The sequence below is a fragment of the Colius striatus genome, chromosome 1 (genome assembly GCF_028858725.1).
Source record: "Colius striatus isolate bColStr4 chromosome 1, bColStr4.1.hap1, whole genome shotgun sequence".
In the NCBI taxonomy this organism is placed as follows: domain Eukaryota; kingdom Metazoa; phylum Chordata; class Aves; order Coliiformes; family Coliidae; genus Colius; species Colius striatus.
Window position 1 is genome coordinate 53,510,212 of NC_084759.1, and position 17,682 is coordinate 53,527,893.

At 41.2% G+C, this 17,682-nt stretch overlaps 1 protein-coding gene across 1 annotated transcript in view; it reads right to left on the minus strand.

Annotated features, from left to right (window-relative positions):
- The window catches only part of STK24 (serine/threonine kinase 24), a 60,347-nt gene extending 44,101 nt beyond the window's left edge, over window positions 1–16,246 (minus strand). Inside the window, exon 1 of the mRNA XM_062020538.1 lies at window positions 15,999–16,246. Within this exon, the coding sequence (XP_061876522.1) occupies window positions 15,999–16,040 (42 nt within the window). The 5' untranslated portion in view covers window positions 16,041–16,246. The remainder of the gene's footprint in view (window positions 1–15,998) is intronic.
- Between the last annotated feature and the right edge of the window lie 1,436 nt (window positions 16,247–17,682).

Below are 17,682 nucleotides of genomic sequence, written 5' to 3' on the forward strand. Positions count from 1 at the left end.
AAATTAAAATAGGTCAAATATAACTACCAATAAAAGTAAACCCTTTTTTCTTGAAATTTCTTGACTCTTTCACATATCTCAACCTTTTCAGGATGTTTTTCCCATTCTTCAGTGAACAGATTACTATTTCCCTTTGTTTGATGTGACAAGCAAACCTTTTCAATTTTCTTCTACTAAGGATCCCTTTCATGAACTGCCATGCTTATCCCTGATCTTAAGGTTTTCTGAGTAGGACTTCTCTTCTTGTTCTCACAGTTGGGTAAACTCATTCACTCCTAAACCACATCCTGTTTCCAGCTATCTTGATTTGAACAGTCACATGAAAGCTATGAGCACTCACCAAAGCATATGAATGCAAAACCTAGGCAGACCACTCAGCCATATTTGGGTTTTCTCCACTGTCAAGTATTCACCTAGCTACTGCTGCTCTCAGACTTCTCCCTTTCAGTGCACAGATGGTAAATTCCATTGTGTACCTTCTTAGTCAAACAGCAAGGGGCCTTTATAGCTAACAAAAATATATATAAATTACAATTAAACTGGAAAAGTCATGGGTAGAGGGAACAGTCATGAAGAAAAACATGATAGGATTACTTAGAATCTTTCCCTTCAGAAATAAACACTTCAAAAGACTTGTTATTGTTCTTAAAAGGATGAGGTTCATGCTAAATAAGCAAAAATACATTGTTGATGTAGAAGGCGGCTCATTCAACAAAAATTCAGTAATGACTAAACAAGCATAGAACCATACAGTTTATACTTAGCCAAGCTTGATAGAAGCATAAAGAGGGGAATTAAAATTTTGAAGTCACTATTGACAAGTACTAGGCCAACATAATCTCTTTAACAATTAAATTACACAGCATCTCCCAGCTATAATTCTATTTTTGCTCTCATCTCAGTACATAATTAACCCACACAGCCTCAAAAGGAAGGTAGTCTAGAAGATATTTTACTTTGTCTGAAAGTATCTGATTTCACAGCCGAATTAGGTGTTTTGAGGGTCAGGTAGCTGTGACTGAGCCCAGAGATAAACCCTCTCAATTCTTCAGGCAGTGTGTTTGTGGAGCAGTCTGGATTTTCTCATCATGTGGCATGAATTGTGAGTACGATACTATTTCTAATGATTTAAAACAAGCTACAAGATACCATTAGTTTTCAGATAACCATTTCAGGAATTAATCACTGGTGAGATCAACTCAAAGCAAAAACACTTTTTTAAGTAAGACTTCATCAGCCCCAAGAAGTCCCCCAATGTACATCTTATTGATCCATCCTTCTAATCAAGTCAGTATCTCGGAAGACACAGAAAGACAAGGGGTTTTATCATCCTTTTGCCTTTAAAATGAAGCGAGCAGAGATCCGAGTCCCTTCTACCTAAAGAAGCTTGTTCCTCCTTTAATCTCAATGCATTGAGGATTACATACTATTACACTCGACTAAATACTACATATATAGTATGCTACTTGGAAACCAATCCAGTGCACTTCATGTTTTCTAGCAAACATAGTTGTCCTTATAGCTACACACTAGCCCCTACCAACACTTCCAGTAACTTCATTTATAAGACATCACAAAACTAGGCAAAAACTAGGAACCAGGTTGTGCTGTAGACGTGCCCCACAGAATGCTCTTCTGTCAATATTCAGAACAACCTTCCCTGAGAACTCTTCATGAATTGAAATAACCCTAACACTTGTATCAGATATTTTCCCTTATGGAAGAGAATTATCAGTTTATGCTTTCATGCATAGTGTTAGAATTTGAGATTAAGTGCTGTAGGGAGTACTGCATGTCTAATCCATCCACACAAACTGCCTAATTCCATTCCCTAGCCACAGGAACCTAAGTGTTACATCATTACAAAGGCATTTGGGTAAATCACAAACCAATCCCAGTCACAGCTGTCTCAATAATTCCATGTTTCACCTCTGGAGACTAAAAAGCCAGAACTAGTCAAAGTTTCAGTGTACTGCAGTTGTTCACACACAGACAAAAAAAAAAGATACAAGGGCAAGATTGCTTCCAGCAATCTGTTGGCCAGATGTATTGAGCCCCTATTGACTCTTTTCCCCTCAACTGCTCAAACATCTACTACAATCATATATTAAAGCCCATTACTTCATGGCACAACCTTCAAAGACTTGCAGAACTCATAGCTTCATGTTCATAGTGTCAGACTCTTGGGATTCTGGTATTAGGCTGACAGTTTTATAAAACAACTACAAAAGAATATTTTCCCAGACATTTTGTGTTAATAGTTCCAGAAAAGAAGGGAACACAATTGTTCCTGAAAGTCCTGAGAAGTAGGGAAGAGTTGTCCTTGTTTGATTTTTGCAGCCATTTTGAAATGTTAATTGTTCAATAATAGCAGGTAATAATATACTTTATTATTAAATAGTAATTCCTTCTCCAAATTCCTTGATAAATTACTAATTACAGGGGGGAAAAAAAAAAACCTCAAAACCTTTTCCTTTACAAATCAGAACTTTTGTAAATTCATTTCTTAGTTTTAAAATTTAAAAGCTGCCATTCCCAAGTTTCGTTGTAAGCAAAAGTAGCAGCTGTTTAAAAAAAAAAAAAGAAAGAAACTTTAAAAGCTCTCTTGTTCTGTAAAAAGGTGTGAATTTTCTTCTCAGGAGACTAGATGTTTGAAATGAGAGCCTTAAACTACTAGCAGCCTGTGCTTTTGGAAAACACTCAGTTAGTCCCTCTTTAATGACCTGCTCAATTTCAAAAACGGAGAGATCATACCTGTAGACACATAATAAACTGCTTGATTCTGAAAGTATATGAGTGGCAAATTCCCATTATTTTTTCCAAGATCATATCTGGAGAGGATTCTTATCAGATTTTTTAGGGATTTTTGTAACTATTTCAAATAAAGCCCAAATAAATAAATAGCTTTATAAATAACCTATGTGATTGAATAGAGAAAATGTCTTCCATAGATTCTGGCACTACAGTTTTGGTGACTCTACTCTTGCAAGCATTCACTAATCTCTTCCCTACTAATATTCAAATGAAAGGAACCAATAAAAGAGCCTTTACATAACTGAGCACACTGAATATTGTTAGAAACCACAGAATAGAACCACAACATCTGCTCCAAAAGGATGAAGCTAATCACCTAGTTTGATAAGGAACGAGATCTCTAGCACTACAACATTTCCTTCAAAGGGTGTCACAGAATACATATTGTAGCAAATAAAAACCAAATTCTGGAACATTTACATCTAACGATTACAGAAGTTTGAATTTCCATAACCACTTGAAGAAGTCTGGGTTTTGTTTGGAATAGTTTTGCACACTTCTGAACACCAACATCCTTTCCTTTCCACCATAAGCAGAGCGAGCATTCACCTTATAATTCAAGTGACCTCTCTGTACTTGTTCGACATCGGATTCGTTACTGTTAATGAGCCACAAAAACACACTGCATTTAAAATTAACTCTTCTCAGTACTGCTGCCCACTTCTACAGAGTAAAAACTGTCAGATAAATCTTCAGATCCTATTTCTTCAGTTTCACCTCACAGCTCCAACTCAGCTGAGACCAACTAAACCCACTCACCTCCTCCTAATCCTTTGCATTTCCAGCTAACACACTCCCAGCCTATTGCAAAGGTTCTTTGTAATAATTCATACTTAGAACACCTTGCACTTGTGCTATTTTGTCCAGTAATTCAAATCCTCAAGGTTGCACAGTTCTTCAGTAACAGCCTGTCAAGTGTAACAAGTACTCTTAAATTGTGTACCATCAGCAAATTTTATCAGCATGCATTGCCATTTTTTTTCATGCTAAGGTCATTTTCAGTCACTAACTGTCAAGACTAGTCCTGAAGAAATCAGCAGTATCATCCACTCTGACATAAGCTCTCCAGTATTCCCCTCATAGCCAAGGCTATAAAGGCCTTACAATGTATTTATTTTTATGAATATCTATAGCTCAACAGAAAATGTCATTGAAATTCAAACTAATTAGATCAAACTCTATCTATAACCATTCTAATCTAAGATATAGCTTTAGCTGGGTCATTTTCTGCATCTCACTCCAGTTCTTATTTCTAACTTCTTTTCATGAAGAGTTATTCATCCAGCTACTGTAGAAAAGGGTTAAAAAACCCTATTTTTCTCTTTAACATACAAGAATCACAAGCCACCTCTGTATTCAAGTTCTCAAGCTTATTCAGACAATCTATTTTACTTGCAGAGCTCTAATTTCTCTATGCCTGCTCTTCTGAAATAGACAATCACCTTTCAACACCTCATTTTGTATACTGTTCATTTCACCAAACCAGCTCCCAATTAGCCTGTTCAGACCTCATTCCCTATCAAAACTGAGCCCAAAGTGCCATCATCTGAAGAGGTTCAGAGATTTCTGCTGAAAACAAAATACCACATGATGAACTGGCTTGTGATTGCTGCTGTCTACTATCATGCCAGGAGATAAAAAGTATGTTTTGAACCTTGTTCACATGCATGCAGACAAACCTGGATACACACTGAAATGGGATGCTGCACTGAGCCTTACAAAATCATTACGGATTAGAGAACTAATGGAAAAAAACCTTTAAAAATCATCAAGATAAATTCTGGCTCTGGAAATCCTTGAGCAGTAACATTTTGCAGAAGCTCTGGAAGTATGCCATAGAGGTATTATGAGTTACTGTATTCTTACACTTTTCCTTAGACATCTTTCAATAACTGCTGTACAAGAAAAAACATTACTAGATAGGCCTGTGATCTGACCCCAATCAGCTGATATGCTCTCAAATTATTTGCATTCAAGTCACAACTTAAAACACAAATTAACTTTTATAGCACAGATAATGCTTGTTGTAGTACCAAATGAAGAACACTTGAAATCAGAGGAAGACTTCATGGCCAGTGCCATTTGAGGAATTGTCTTTGGGGTTTCTTCCTCTGTCCTATAGCTGCACATCACCCCAATTTCATAGTCTAAACAAGACACTGAGAAGTCATCCAACTGATAAAAGCAGAATATAAAAATAGAGGGAGAAAACAGAGGCATGACATTGTTTGAGGCCAATACTACAGGTTTGTTCACTGTTAACATGCGTAGTGATTATGTGGTGTTCCTTTCACACAAAAATGTCAGCTTCCTACAGACATTAGTAAGAGAAGCACCAACTATTTTGTATGTTAAATACAGAAGCAATTGAGAAGTTCAGACATCTTGGATTAGGTGCATAACCTTACTCATTAAGGAACAAAACCAACTTTTCTACAAGAAGGTGCATCAACTTCTTGCTCAGACTTCTGTACTACGTAGACAAATAAATCTGTTTAATATGCTAACAGGGTACATAAACTGTTAGTTTTATGACCACACCAGGAGGAAGCTTCAAACAGTGGTAGTGAAAGACACTTTGTGAGTGATGGAGGTCCCAATCTGCTGATCTGACCTGCTGTCTAGGACAGCTTGGCACTTGCCAGGGACTGTAGTCTAGGATATTTTGGAGTGCTGAGGCTTGTTCAGCACTTGGATTATTGCCCAATGCTAGTCGTTTACGTTAGACATCACTGAAATAGCCTGGGGAGACCTGGGACATATCAAGTATGACTACGTGGCCTTGGGAGTGAGGGTCGAGTGTACAGGGGCTCAAGTGGTTTTCTTCTCAGTCCTACTGGTGAAGTCCTAGAAACAAAAATAATCAAGGAGAGATAGCTGATTATCAAGGATCACCTTGTCCAAGTTCAAGAATGATCCATTTGCCACGCACAAGAAAGGGTGGGAAGAAGACTGCATGGGCAAAAAGGAACACCTGGCTAAATTCAAACATAAAGTATACAAGAGGTAGAGACAATGAAGTGACCCAGGAAGAATACAGTCCAAGGGTACAGGGATGAAGCTAGGAAATCACCAGCATGAAGGCCTGCTGGAGGCCAGCCATTAATTACCATGGGGTCGATACTGGGGCCAATAGTCTTTAGCATCTTCACTGATGATCTGGACCATGGAGTAAAACATACCCTCAACACATTTGCCAGTGACACAGAAGTGGCAGCAGCAGTTGCTACAGTAGTCATTTGCACTGTTATTCAGGGAGATCTTGGCAGTCTGGAGAAATGGGTCAACAGAAATCTCATGAAATTCAACGAAGATATTCATCCATATTAACCAGGTGTAAAACTAAGATCCATCTGTCTGACTGAGAATATGTCAACAATTAAAAAGAGCACGTGATTGTTCTTTCATTCTTCAAACAGCATTCCACATTTCTCATTTGGCAACTCTAATACTGTAATTATTCAATTCAGATACACTCTACCATAAGGAAATTGCTTTTTTTCATGGGAAAACAACATCAACAGTCAGAAGAATTAGCAATATATCACCACAGAGAAGAACACCTGCCATAAATACTGCATGAAATTTCAGTAGGTCATAAGGGGCCGAGAGGGGGAGAGCAAAGAATAAAGCTGCAAAGTCTTGCATCTCTCACTTTAGATGTCACAAACTGATCAGGATTAAAAACATAGAGCATGCATCACAATGGCCTTACTAATGCTCATATTTGCTACACAATTCAACTTTTAACTAGACTGGAACAGGTTTTAAGCATGTTTCCAGGGAGAATTAAAAATTTGCCTAGTCTGACATAAAAGTATTTCTCAGCCATTCTATCATTCTCTTTCCCCTTACTTTCAAGGCCGATGCACTTAGCTGAGATTCAGAACACAAAACATTCCTTATCAATAACATGGCTATCCAAAGCACACTTCCAAATTCACACAGTGAACTAATATAATTTTCTGGGTGCAATGTTCACTGCACAAATAAATCACACTGTAGTTTTATGATTTTTTTCATTCAGAATTTCATTCAGAAAGCTGCTTAGTGTAAAACATTAGGAGTTTAATATCAAAATTGATAGTTACCCAACCATAGCCTGTTTTTTTTAAGCATCCAGCAAGAATAAATTCCAATTATTAACTGAATATATGAAATTTGACTTTTTTTATTTTAAAAAATGACTAAAAATTTTGATAACCTGTAACTGACTTCCTCTTTTCCATTCATTTCACTTTTAAAACAATAAATCACTAGAACTGAAAAGTCTCTCCATGTCTTAAACACACCAAAAAATATTGTCAGCACAAATAGCAAAGCAGTGAAACACAAAATGTATTTTAGACACCAAGAGAAAAGATAGCTAAAGAATCCTGAATAATAGCTTTAGAACAATGTATCTAATGTGTTTCCATTAAATTTTTAAAAATCAAACATGGTAAAAGTCACCCTTAATTAGCTAAGTTATTGATAAGAAGAGAAAAAGAAAGTAGTGGTAGGAATTTCCACAGCTACTAAGACAAATGGCTGAATAAATAATGCTAATAGAGGCATTTAGAAATTCATGTTGCATTAATATTAACTGAAGAAAAGAACAAAAATAATGAGTTTTAGGATCTAGAGCAATCTCATAATTTAAGAGGAGATTCTTCTTCCACTCATTCTATCATCTGACAATAAAATCCAAATATATGTCTCTTAAGAAGCTGCCTAACAGTGCAACTAAAAATAGAACAGGAGAGTACAAGTGTTGCCAAAATCTTCCCATTTCAAGCCTCACTTTCTATAGAGTTACACTACAAAAGGTTGTAATATAGAATCTACCCATGTAACAACCTGATGCTTGTGTAACCTAAGCATTTATTACTCTCAGACCTGCTATTGTCCACTGACAGGCACCAATTCCACACAGACATACTTGCAATAAACAATTTATTTGCTTATTGAAGCAATTTCCCTAAAAAAAAAAGACAATTCAATTCATTTCTTCAAAAATAACTAACTGATCTGATTTTTGAACTATACGTCCTGAATATACCCTCCTGAATATACCCAGGAGTTTGGATCAGGTAATACACTAAAGCTTAAAACAAGCTTGGGAAAATAGACATATTTTTAATGGTATCAACTAACACCTTGTACTGATCATGGCTTGAGGCTCAATTAGGCATACAATCCAAGCACATCCATTTGAGTTAGGAATTTTGTCAAAATGAAGTCGCTACACTCAGTCAAGCTTCACTGAATCAACAAAAAAAACCATGGAAGCTGAAGAGGGCCATAAAAACAACTTTCAGCTACAGGGAAAGGGAGATCATTTTAATTACAGGATAGGAAATCTGAGACTAAAATTGTTCTGGGATTGTTCTTGTGTAGTAGAGTCAGTTTATTGTCCTTTTGTCTTCTTCTCATAAAACTAAATATTTTCTTGTAGACTTTCTCCTCTACATCTCAAATTCAGTACACTGAAGTGATAAGTGTTGTCAGCAGGAGGAAGGAGGTGATCATTTCCCTGTACTCAGCTTTTTTGAGGCCGCACCTCCAATACTGTGTCCAGTTTTAGGCCTCTCTCTACAAGAAGGACATTGAGGTGCTACAGATGATCCAGAGGCGGGCTACCTAGCTAGTAAAGGATTTGGATCACATCTCATATGAGGAACAGCTTAGGGATCTGGAGCTGTTTAGCCTGGAGAAAAGACAGCTCAGGGGATCTCTACAACTCCTTCGCTCTCTACAACTACCTGAAAGGCAGCTGCAGCAAGGGCGAGGTCAGTCTGTTCTCCCTAGGAGCAAGCAATAGAACAAGAGGAAATGGCCTCAAATTGCACCAGGGGAGGTTCAGGCTGGATATTAGGAGGAATTTCTTTACTGCAAGGATTGTCAGGCATTGGAACAGGCTGCCCAGGGAAATGGGGAAGTCACTGTCCCTGGAGGTGTTTAAGAGACAGTTGGATGTTGTACTCAGGGAAATGATCTAGTGGTTGATAGGGCTAGGATAAAGGCTGGACTCGATGATCTTAAAGTTATCTCTTCCAGCTGAAACTATTCTGTGATTCTAAGATTCTATTCTATGATACTTCCTAATGTATCATCTCCATTAGTGGTTGTCAGGTACATACAGATATATGGAAATAAACTCCAGACTAACATGGACAAACTCAGTGTCCTCAATTTGAAGAGTTTACATGTAAAAGAGGCTTTGATTACATAGCGGAATCTACACAAATGATGCTTTTAGCCACACAAAACATCATTTTAGTAAATATCACTCTACCAATGCAGGCAGGTGTATCATCACAAAACTAATAGTCAGGTCAAATTATTCTAGAATGCAGTATTTTCAATTTGATCCCGGACTGGCTTTGCTCATCAGTGTTTGGTACGTTCCTATCCCACCTCAACCCCCCACCTCTTCAAGAAAGGGAGCATGATAAAAAGAATTTCAGCAAAATGTAGAAGTGTAGCCAAGACACATATATCCACTCCCTGTCTCAGAAACACAGAAGAAGCCACTGTGCAAGAGTTGACATCAAAGCCTTGTACACCACTCGTAACACAAGCCCCAGCATTTAAATGTATTCACCACATCAGTAATCTCCTATTGCTTGGGGGAACAAAGACAACAGTTGACTACTGACTCAACATGGAACTGGTACAGGAGGCTTGCTACGGCTGCATGACTAGCCCAAGCGATCTATAAGGGGTCTATCTGAAAGATACAGTTGCCATAGGCAGTGTCCATTTACCTCTCTTCCGGAAGGCCACTGATGGAAGACAGGTTTCTCCTGTTTAGAACCCTTGACACTAATGGTGTGACAACAGGTAGGATAGAAAGGTGAACACTGACATTTGTCACTCAATAACTGATAAGGACAACCAATCATCTTGGATGCAACTGATACCAGAGCAAAGATCCAAAACTAGATTTTGTAAGCTCAGCCTCTGGAAATTAGAACACCTTTCCCTACCTCTTCTACTTCTGTATAAGTACCACACTGTACTTCTACATAAACATTAAAAAGGAAATAGAACTGTAGACAGCATGTCTAAAAATCCTAGTTCCAAAATCATAGAAGGGCCAAAACAATGTAACTATGAGATTCAAAAAAAATGATTCACTGTTGTCAATCCTTATCCCAAAACACTCTATGAAATCTTTCAGCTTTTCCTGAAGTGATATGATCAACTCAAAAAAAAAAGTAAGAGACTGAGTATCTCAAACTGCACCCCAAAGACAGAGAAACCTATACATGTGTCATGGTTTAGCAAGGAGCCTCTTTTGCTTGGTAACAGGGGAAGGGGGTTGCAGTGAAGACCCAGAAAAGAGTTCCTGGACTTTCCCCTGGCTCTTGGGTTCAGACCCACCTCTGTCCCAGCTGGGCCAATCTGGCACCTCTGCCATCACTACTTAGGGACAGGAATTTGAAGTGCTTGGGAGGAGGTGTAAGAGTGGTACAAGATGGAGGTGACCATGTGGACCACACAGTCAGAGAAGGAGGAAGGAACAAGGAGCACCACACCAGAGACCCTACTGCAACTCATGGCAAGAAACCAGGCTGTACCCCTGCAACCCATGGAGGGCAATGGCAGGACTGAAAGCCACCAGCAGCTCCAGGTGAATGCACCTGGACAGGTGAGAGACTGTGTGAGGAGGAGGCCATGGTGCAGGCTGTGTTGGAGAGCCTGCAGGCTGCAGAGCAGCCCCACACAAGAGGCAGAGAGGAGCTGCAGCCTTTGGGATGAATGCACGTCAGAGCAGCCTGTGCAGGGCTGCCATGTGTGTGTGAGGTACCCCATGGAGGAGCAGGGAGGACTGGTGCAGAGCCCACCTGCCCTGAGGAAAGGCAAACGGCAGAAGCCATCAGGAATAGACTGACTGAAATCCCCATTCCCTGCCCTCCTTGAGCTGTTCAGTGGGGGTGGAGAAAAAGACACCGGGATCAGGGCTCTGAGCCCTGGAAGAGGTGAGGGGTGGGGAGAAGATGGTCTTAAAGGGCTGGTTGTACTCCTAATTATTGTACCATTCTGTGTTGGTTTGTGTTTGTTACGTTTTGGGGTTTTATGGTTATGTTTTAGTTGGTGTTGGATTAAATTATTTTCTGTTTTCTTCCCCAAGCCCAGTAGCCTGGTCTGTTTTGTCCAGGACCATAAGCGGCAATTAAGTCCTCTCTGGCCTTTAGCAATTCTTTGGTACTTAAGTCTAAGTGTGGTCTTTTGTCCCCCCCCCCATGGGCCTAAACCAGGACAACATGACAGTTCATTACTACTTATTTCCCATCTAACACAAAAGGACCTGCAAAGGCCACATAAAGAAAAGAACAAAGAAGCTTAAAGATAAGGAAAACAGAACCACAGATATTTTAATACAGTCTGAGTTAACAGTATCAGGACTTAAAAATATTATCCAACAGTATTATGCAACAATGATTTCCCAAGGAAGCTACATGAAGGACAACACCAAGAAATCACATGCAGTATCACATCCAAAGGAAATCAACTCCTCCACATATGCTTAATAGCAAGATTTTGGGAGCGTTTGAGGAAAAAAACCCTTTACTACTCACATACTCATGAGAAGTTGCTACAGTTGACTTCCCAGAATTAATAGTTTCACTGTTGACAAGAGCTGACTTCTCAGAAAAAAGCTCCACACATCTACTGAACAGCCCTGACACATCCTTTGACCTACAGGGCAAGAAGGTGTTGCAAATTATAACTCTTCTGTTCTTGTACCGAAGGACTGAGCTTCTAATATGCCGCAGACTGACTTCCATCCCCAAGACATTTTAAAACAGATCAGCCATGACCATAATGGTCTAAATATCTTATAGATAATTAAGTGCTGTAAGTTACTGTAAAGTATTTCTCAAACTATAACTTAAACAATAATTGTGAGCACAAACTTAAAAAAAAAAATCAAAGTGGTGAAAATTAATCTACACAGAAGCCACAAATGGAAGGCTGCAGAGGCCGCATGCTGCTTTTCATTTATCAACCTCACGGTTGGCAATTACCAAAAACAGATCTCACAAAATAGTCACAAGAGTGCCTTGTAAAAGGAGAACAAGTTAGAACAGGGAAGACAGAAAAAAAGGAAAAAAAAAAAAAAGAGACAGTGTAAGAACAAAAGAACAGCAAAGCTGAATCAGAACAAAGGATTCTCTAGTCCAGAATACTTTTCCTACAGCAGTCAAAAGGTAACATCTTGGGAACATTACAAGAACAGACAGGTAAATAGCAATATTTCCCAAAACACTCTGGCAGTGTCTGGCAAATTGACAGTTCAGACATCTTCTGAGACAGAAAGAATGCCTTTAGACTTAACAACCTTTCTCTGTCAAGTTGCCACTCAAATTTAGTTAAATCTTTAACATTTATTGAAGCAAGACAGTGTTAATGTCAAAGTTAATTTACATTTTAGATGAATAACCTGTAGCTCTTATACTGAAAATAACAATGAAGAATGAGTAAAAATACCTTACTGCATAAATACCGTTACTGTTATCCAAAATAAAAAAAGAGAGGAAGATAAAGAAAGGCTTTTATCATACACAAGAAACTTTGGCTTGAAGATGATGGAATTTCAAAAGCACCTTAGGAATTTTATGAACCTGACATATGGGCATACCTAAAAATACAGAGAAATCTCAGAGAATTATTATTCCGGGGAGAAAAAAGAAAAGGGTTCACGATATTTTGAGGAGCGTGATGTTCAGTGTTTTGGTTGCTTTTCCCTCCCTCTTTAGGAGACAGAAACAGGAAAAAGAAGGTGACAATAATTACTTTTACCCACTAACTCTGCAATCCATCAGTATCAGTGTTTATTATGCCATGAAAGCATATTTGAAACTCTTAGTCATCTGAAATTTTAAATTATCTTAACTATGAAAGCACCTAGAATTACAAGTAGAAGTCATGCCTAGATTCACTCCAACTGTGGCACTGTACTGCCTGAACAGTCAACTCCAAAAAGACAAACCACCTGCGGGCTTTTCTCACGTCTCTGGGATCTGAAGTTGACAGAGCCATTTATCTTTCATCAGGAGGAGTTTAAAGTATTCCTATTGTTATTACCACAATACAGGGCTCATTTCAAAGTAGCTTAATAAAACCTATTCTACACAGTTGGAAGTAACACAGAAAAATAAGGTAAAAAAATCCTGCTTTTTCTGGTTCTCCAACTTCATAAACAAAGAAAGATACAAGTAAACCAGATGCAGTTTAACCCCAAATTTCTTTAAGTGGCAAAAGAGGAGCAAGACATGTAATCACTATTCGGTTTAGCATTTTATTGTTAAAGGTTACCTTAAAACTGGCTGCTGCTACATATCCAACAGCTTCATATACTGCAGCAATGTGTTCTGCAGCTGCATCCCTGAAGATTTTCTCTGCTAGCCTATGCTTCCCAAGCTTTTTGGTTCAATGCATGCTTCAAAACACATTACAGTTCACCAAGCACTCAAACATAGATTTATATGCACAGTACTTTATTATTTAAAATATAGCTTCCATAAAGAACCTATAGAAGCTTACCACAGCCTTAAACTGCGCGCCAGTCTAAAAATCAAGGTCACATAAATTTATTCCAAGCCAGCCTTAAAGAAATCTCATGCATTACAGGCAAATAAGCACTCTCCTCAGGCCACTTCTATAAAGCACAAAGAAGGAACACAATATACTCTCAGGTTAGTAATGAGGCTTCTTCACATCGCAACTCAAACTCGTATCTACACAAAGCCTTTAAGCCAAGGGCAGCACAAACTGAATCCAAACTTACTTGTATGGGCAGAAATTTAGGTCAAAACCTAACTCTGCTTTCATTCAGGTAACAACATGCCCACTTTGCAGCAGACAGCAAATCTCAGGTTCTGACAACCTTCCAGCACCGTCCTACATTTCCTCCACAGTTTTTCATTCCTTTGGCTCACTCCCTACCCACTTACTTTTTATGCATCACTCTTAAGCATCGATCAAATATGTTGTCAGAAATACCTTAATCTTTCATTCCCCTGCTCTGTTTACACACTACTCTGCCCATGCCAAACAGCATTAACAAAGCATCCCTGCCTGTGACTTTTCTGGGGGTCAAGTCATTACTCTCGTTCACACGAGGACACTGACTGCTCTCTTGTGTAAGTACAGTAAAGAATGTAGGAGAAAATTGCATAACTTGTCACTGACACGGCTTACACTGTTGCTGAAGCTAGTAGGTGGGAAGGAGGGATCACACTACAGAAAAAGGAAAAAATAGTCCCGTGATTTAGGCAATTTAATTATAACCTAGAGAACAAAGCTCTGTTCCTCTCTTCTACACGATAAAAAGTCCCGGACCATAACCTTAGATGTCTTACTTAGATGTACATCTACATTGTACATCTTTCTCTTTGAAGATTATCTGCACATAAAATCAAAGAGAACCGTGTACTGAAAACAGATCACTATAAGATTGCTACATACTCTGAAAGAATGGAAATGGATATTAGACATCTTGAACTTGGTGCAGTAAATTAGCAAGTAGTATTCACATTGCTGACAGCTTCTACCTATCAAGCAGGTCTTTACTTTGGTGTTGGAGTTTTTACCCTGTTAAAGTTCACGCTTGAGAAACTCAAACAATACCATCAAAATTCACGAGAAAAGTAACTTTGTCCCGAATAAAAGGAGATTTGAAGCAAACTCCCAAATTCCGTGGACTAACAAAAAAAACTAGGTATCTAGCCAGAGACAGTACAGCTAACAGTCTTACACGCTAAATAACAAATCAAGTCAATAAAAACTGCAGGACCTTAGAGAAATCATGCAGTCACACACATAAGCAGTATGCACATATTGCCAAAAAGATCTTCACTTACACAAAGTATAACTTGGCTACAAAATATTACTTTAATTCTAAGCATTACAGAACCTCTTTCAAAGCAAGTAGATAGCTATCTTGTTTCTAATGTGTTTCAAAAGGATAAAAAATACTAAATTAATCTAGACCTAGCCAAACCAAGAAACCCTTACTTCTCTGTATCTGGCAGTCAGTAAGCTGCTCATAATTCGGGAGACAGCAGTACCTACAAAGCAATAAATTAATCAGCTCAGAGCGAGGGCCTACATACTCTACTTTGCATCCCGTACTATGCCTGAGCATATAATTCATGCTATGTTTAAGCATGTAATATTTTAAATTCAAATCTTATGGTTATGCAAAGGAAAAAGCTTCGTGACGTAGAATCTTGACGCATGGGAAAATGAACCAGAGTAAATCAATGCTTAAACCAAATGAAGCACAAAAACTTTCGATCCAAAGGACAAACTAAGGAAAACTCTTATGTGTCATTCATAAGTTTTTCTCCCAGAGATTGGGACGTTTCTAATAAGATGTGGGAAACATTAGACCAATGAACCACAGATACCAATGACCTTAATGTTTTCCTAGCAGTAGTTTGCATTTGGACTAAGAAAAAAAACAGGGGAAAAGCCAACTCCGACACCAGAAAAACCACCCTAGTTATTTCAAAAACACAGTTACAATGCAGAACCAGCAAATTCCAAGGTATGATAAACAGCAGCTAGCCCACTCTTAGAGCTAAACACTGTCCCACCTCAGACAGCAACTCCCACTAGCCAGCACCACGGAGATGGGCACTGCAGCATGCGCTGAAGGTCAACACTTCCAGGCCCTGTTTTTACGTGTGCCTCCTCCAATCACGTCAAAATGACGGGATCGAAAATCGCCCACCATGATACACTTCGCTTCATGAATTAAATCACCGAGGAGAACTACGGGACGTGAGGAGGGGGACGCAAACCGCGCACCGCTCCGCACGCTTGCAGCAAAACAGAGGCTGAATGAAGCGAGAGGGATTCGCCAGGCGGAGGGACCTCGTTAGGCATTACGCGAAGTGCTGACAGCACGTTTCGTTTCCACGGGTTACGGGATCCCTCTGGCTTGCCCCCAGCCCCCGCGGCCGAGTCAGAGCGCAGTGGCGTTCTCTCCCCTCGCCCTGCCTCTCCACCCCTGGGAGCCCCCTTAGCCGCACGCACCGCGCCCCTTCACACCGCTCCCCGCCATGCCCACTCGCGTGGAGAGGCGGCGAGGGCCCATCCCACGCCGCCGTGGGTACACGTCCGTGCTTGCCCTTGGGGCTCGTCCCTCCGGGCGGCGCGGGCAGAGGGAGGCGGGCGGCCCTCACCTGCATCCCCGGCAGGCCCGTCTGCACGGGGGAGTGAGCCATGGAGGCGGCAGCAGGGACGTGAGGGGTGGTTCGGAGTCGGGTCTCTCCTCAGGCAGCTCCAGAGGACAGAGCTTAGCTCATCTCCACAGCCTCACACACAGTCAGTCCTCCTCCTCGCCCTTCCCCCGAGCTAGCAGCGCCTGTGCGCTGGCGGTGGGAAAGGAACCGTCCCAAGCTCGGGCTCTTGAGGCCGCGGTCACGGATACAACGGCGGCGGTCTTCACATCATCCTCCTTCCCTCCCTCCCGCCCCCTCCTCCCCTGCCTGCCCCGGCCGCGCGCAAGGCGGCAGTTGGCGGTGCGGTGGCGCGGGGCCGTGCCGGCGGCGCGATGACACACCGGGGGCGTGGGGGGAGGCGGTGGCGGGGGGAGGAGGGGCGGCAACGGCAGCAAGCGCTCGCCCCGCCTCGCCTCGCCTCCCCTCTTCTGCCACCTCCCCTCGTCTGCCGCTTCCAGCTACCTGCGGGCGCTGCCCCGCCCGCTACCGTCGGCTCACGGGCCGCACTTGAACGTACGTACCGCGGCGTACGGAGACTCGCCGGCGCCAATCCTCTGAGCTCCTCTGGCTGTACCGGTTCCCGGGCGTCGGGCTTGCATCATTCTTGGGCTGGGAGGCAGCGGGGCCTGATGGGGACAGCCCACACAGCTAAAGCTGAGTGGCTTCTCCTCTCCACGCAGCCTGAGCGTGGGGAGCGGTGGTCCCGGCTGCCGGTGAGGCGGAGCAGGTGAAGCGAGGTGAGCATCAGGCTCGGAGCCTGCGCGCTTAAAATAAGGAAATCGAGGTGAGGGGATAGATGAAGACGGCAGAAACCCTAGACATTTTCTGGTATGTCCTTTTCCTGCCTCCTTCGCTCGGACGCTTGAAGAAAGGTCAGGGTAACGCTATCTCCCTGGCGAGGTGTATGGTTTCAGGAAGCACTTGCCTTCCTGTCAGAAGCTGCAAAAGCACTAATCCGAAATGAACCTCATGTTTTTGCAATGCTTCCTAAATGGAAGGCGAGCTGTTCAGCAATCAGGTCTCTCCCACACACAAGAGAAACCCTGGACCTGTGCAAAACCCTGAAGAACCTGACAATGTTTTGTCCCCCACGTTTGGCCTCTTGAAGTTTTGATTCGAGGGCTCAATCTCACCATTTCCAATGTGCTATGGAATGTGCTGAGATTCTGTGCTTCCCCCCCTCCCCCGACCCCCATCAAAAAAGCACCATGTGGTTTCACCAGTATTAAAATTATTTAAGTCTGTCAGCCAGTGGGTCTGGGATCCACAGTGCTGTGGTTAAACATTGTTTCAATGGAATTCAAGAAAGGGGTGAGCATCTACTGCAGCATAAATTACTTTTCAGGAGGTAGTTCTCCTAGTGGAGTCTGGACAAACCAACTGCATGAAACACATTGAAATATACAATGATCTTATTGAGACATGGTGAAGTGAAGTTTTTCCTATAGTTTTGATATTCTTTACTGTCTAATATGAGCTGAGATCATGCTGCACAATCCTGTTTTCCTGAAACTTATCACAGAATGGTAGGGTTGGAAGAGACCCCCAGAGATCCATCTAGTTCAGCCCCACTGCAGAAGCAGGTTCACCTAGATCAGGTCACACAGGAACGTGCCGTGGCAGGTCTTGAAGACCTCCAAGGAAG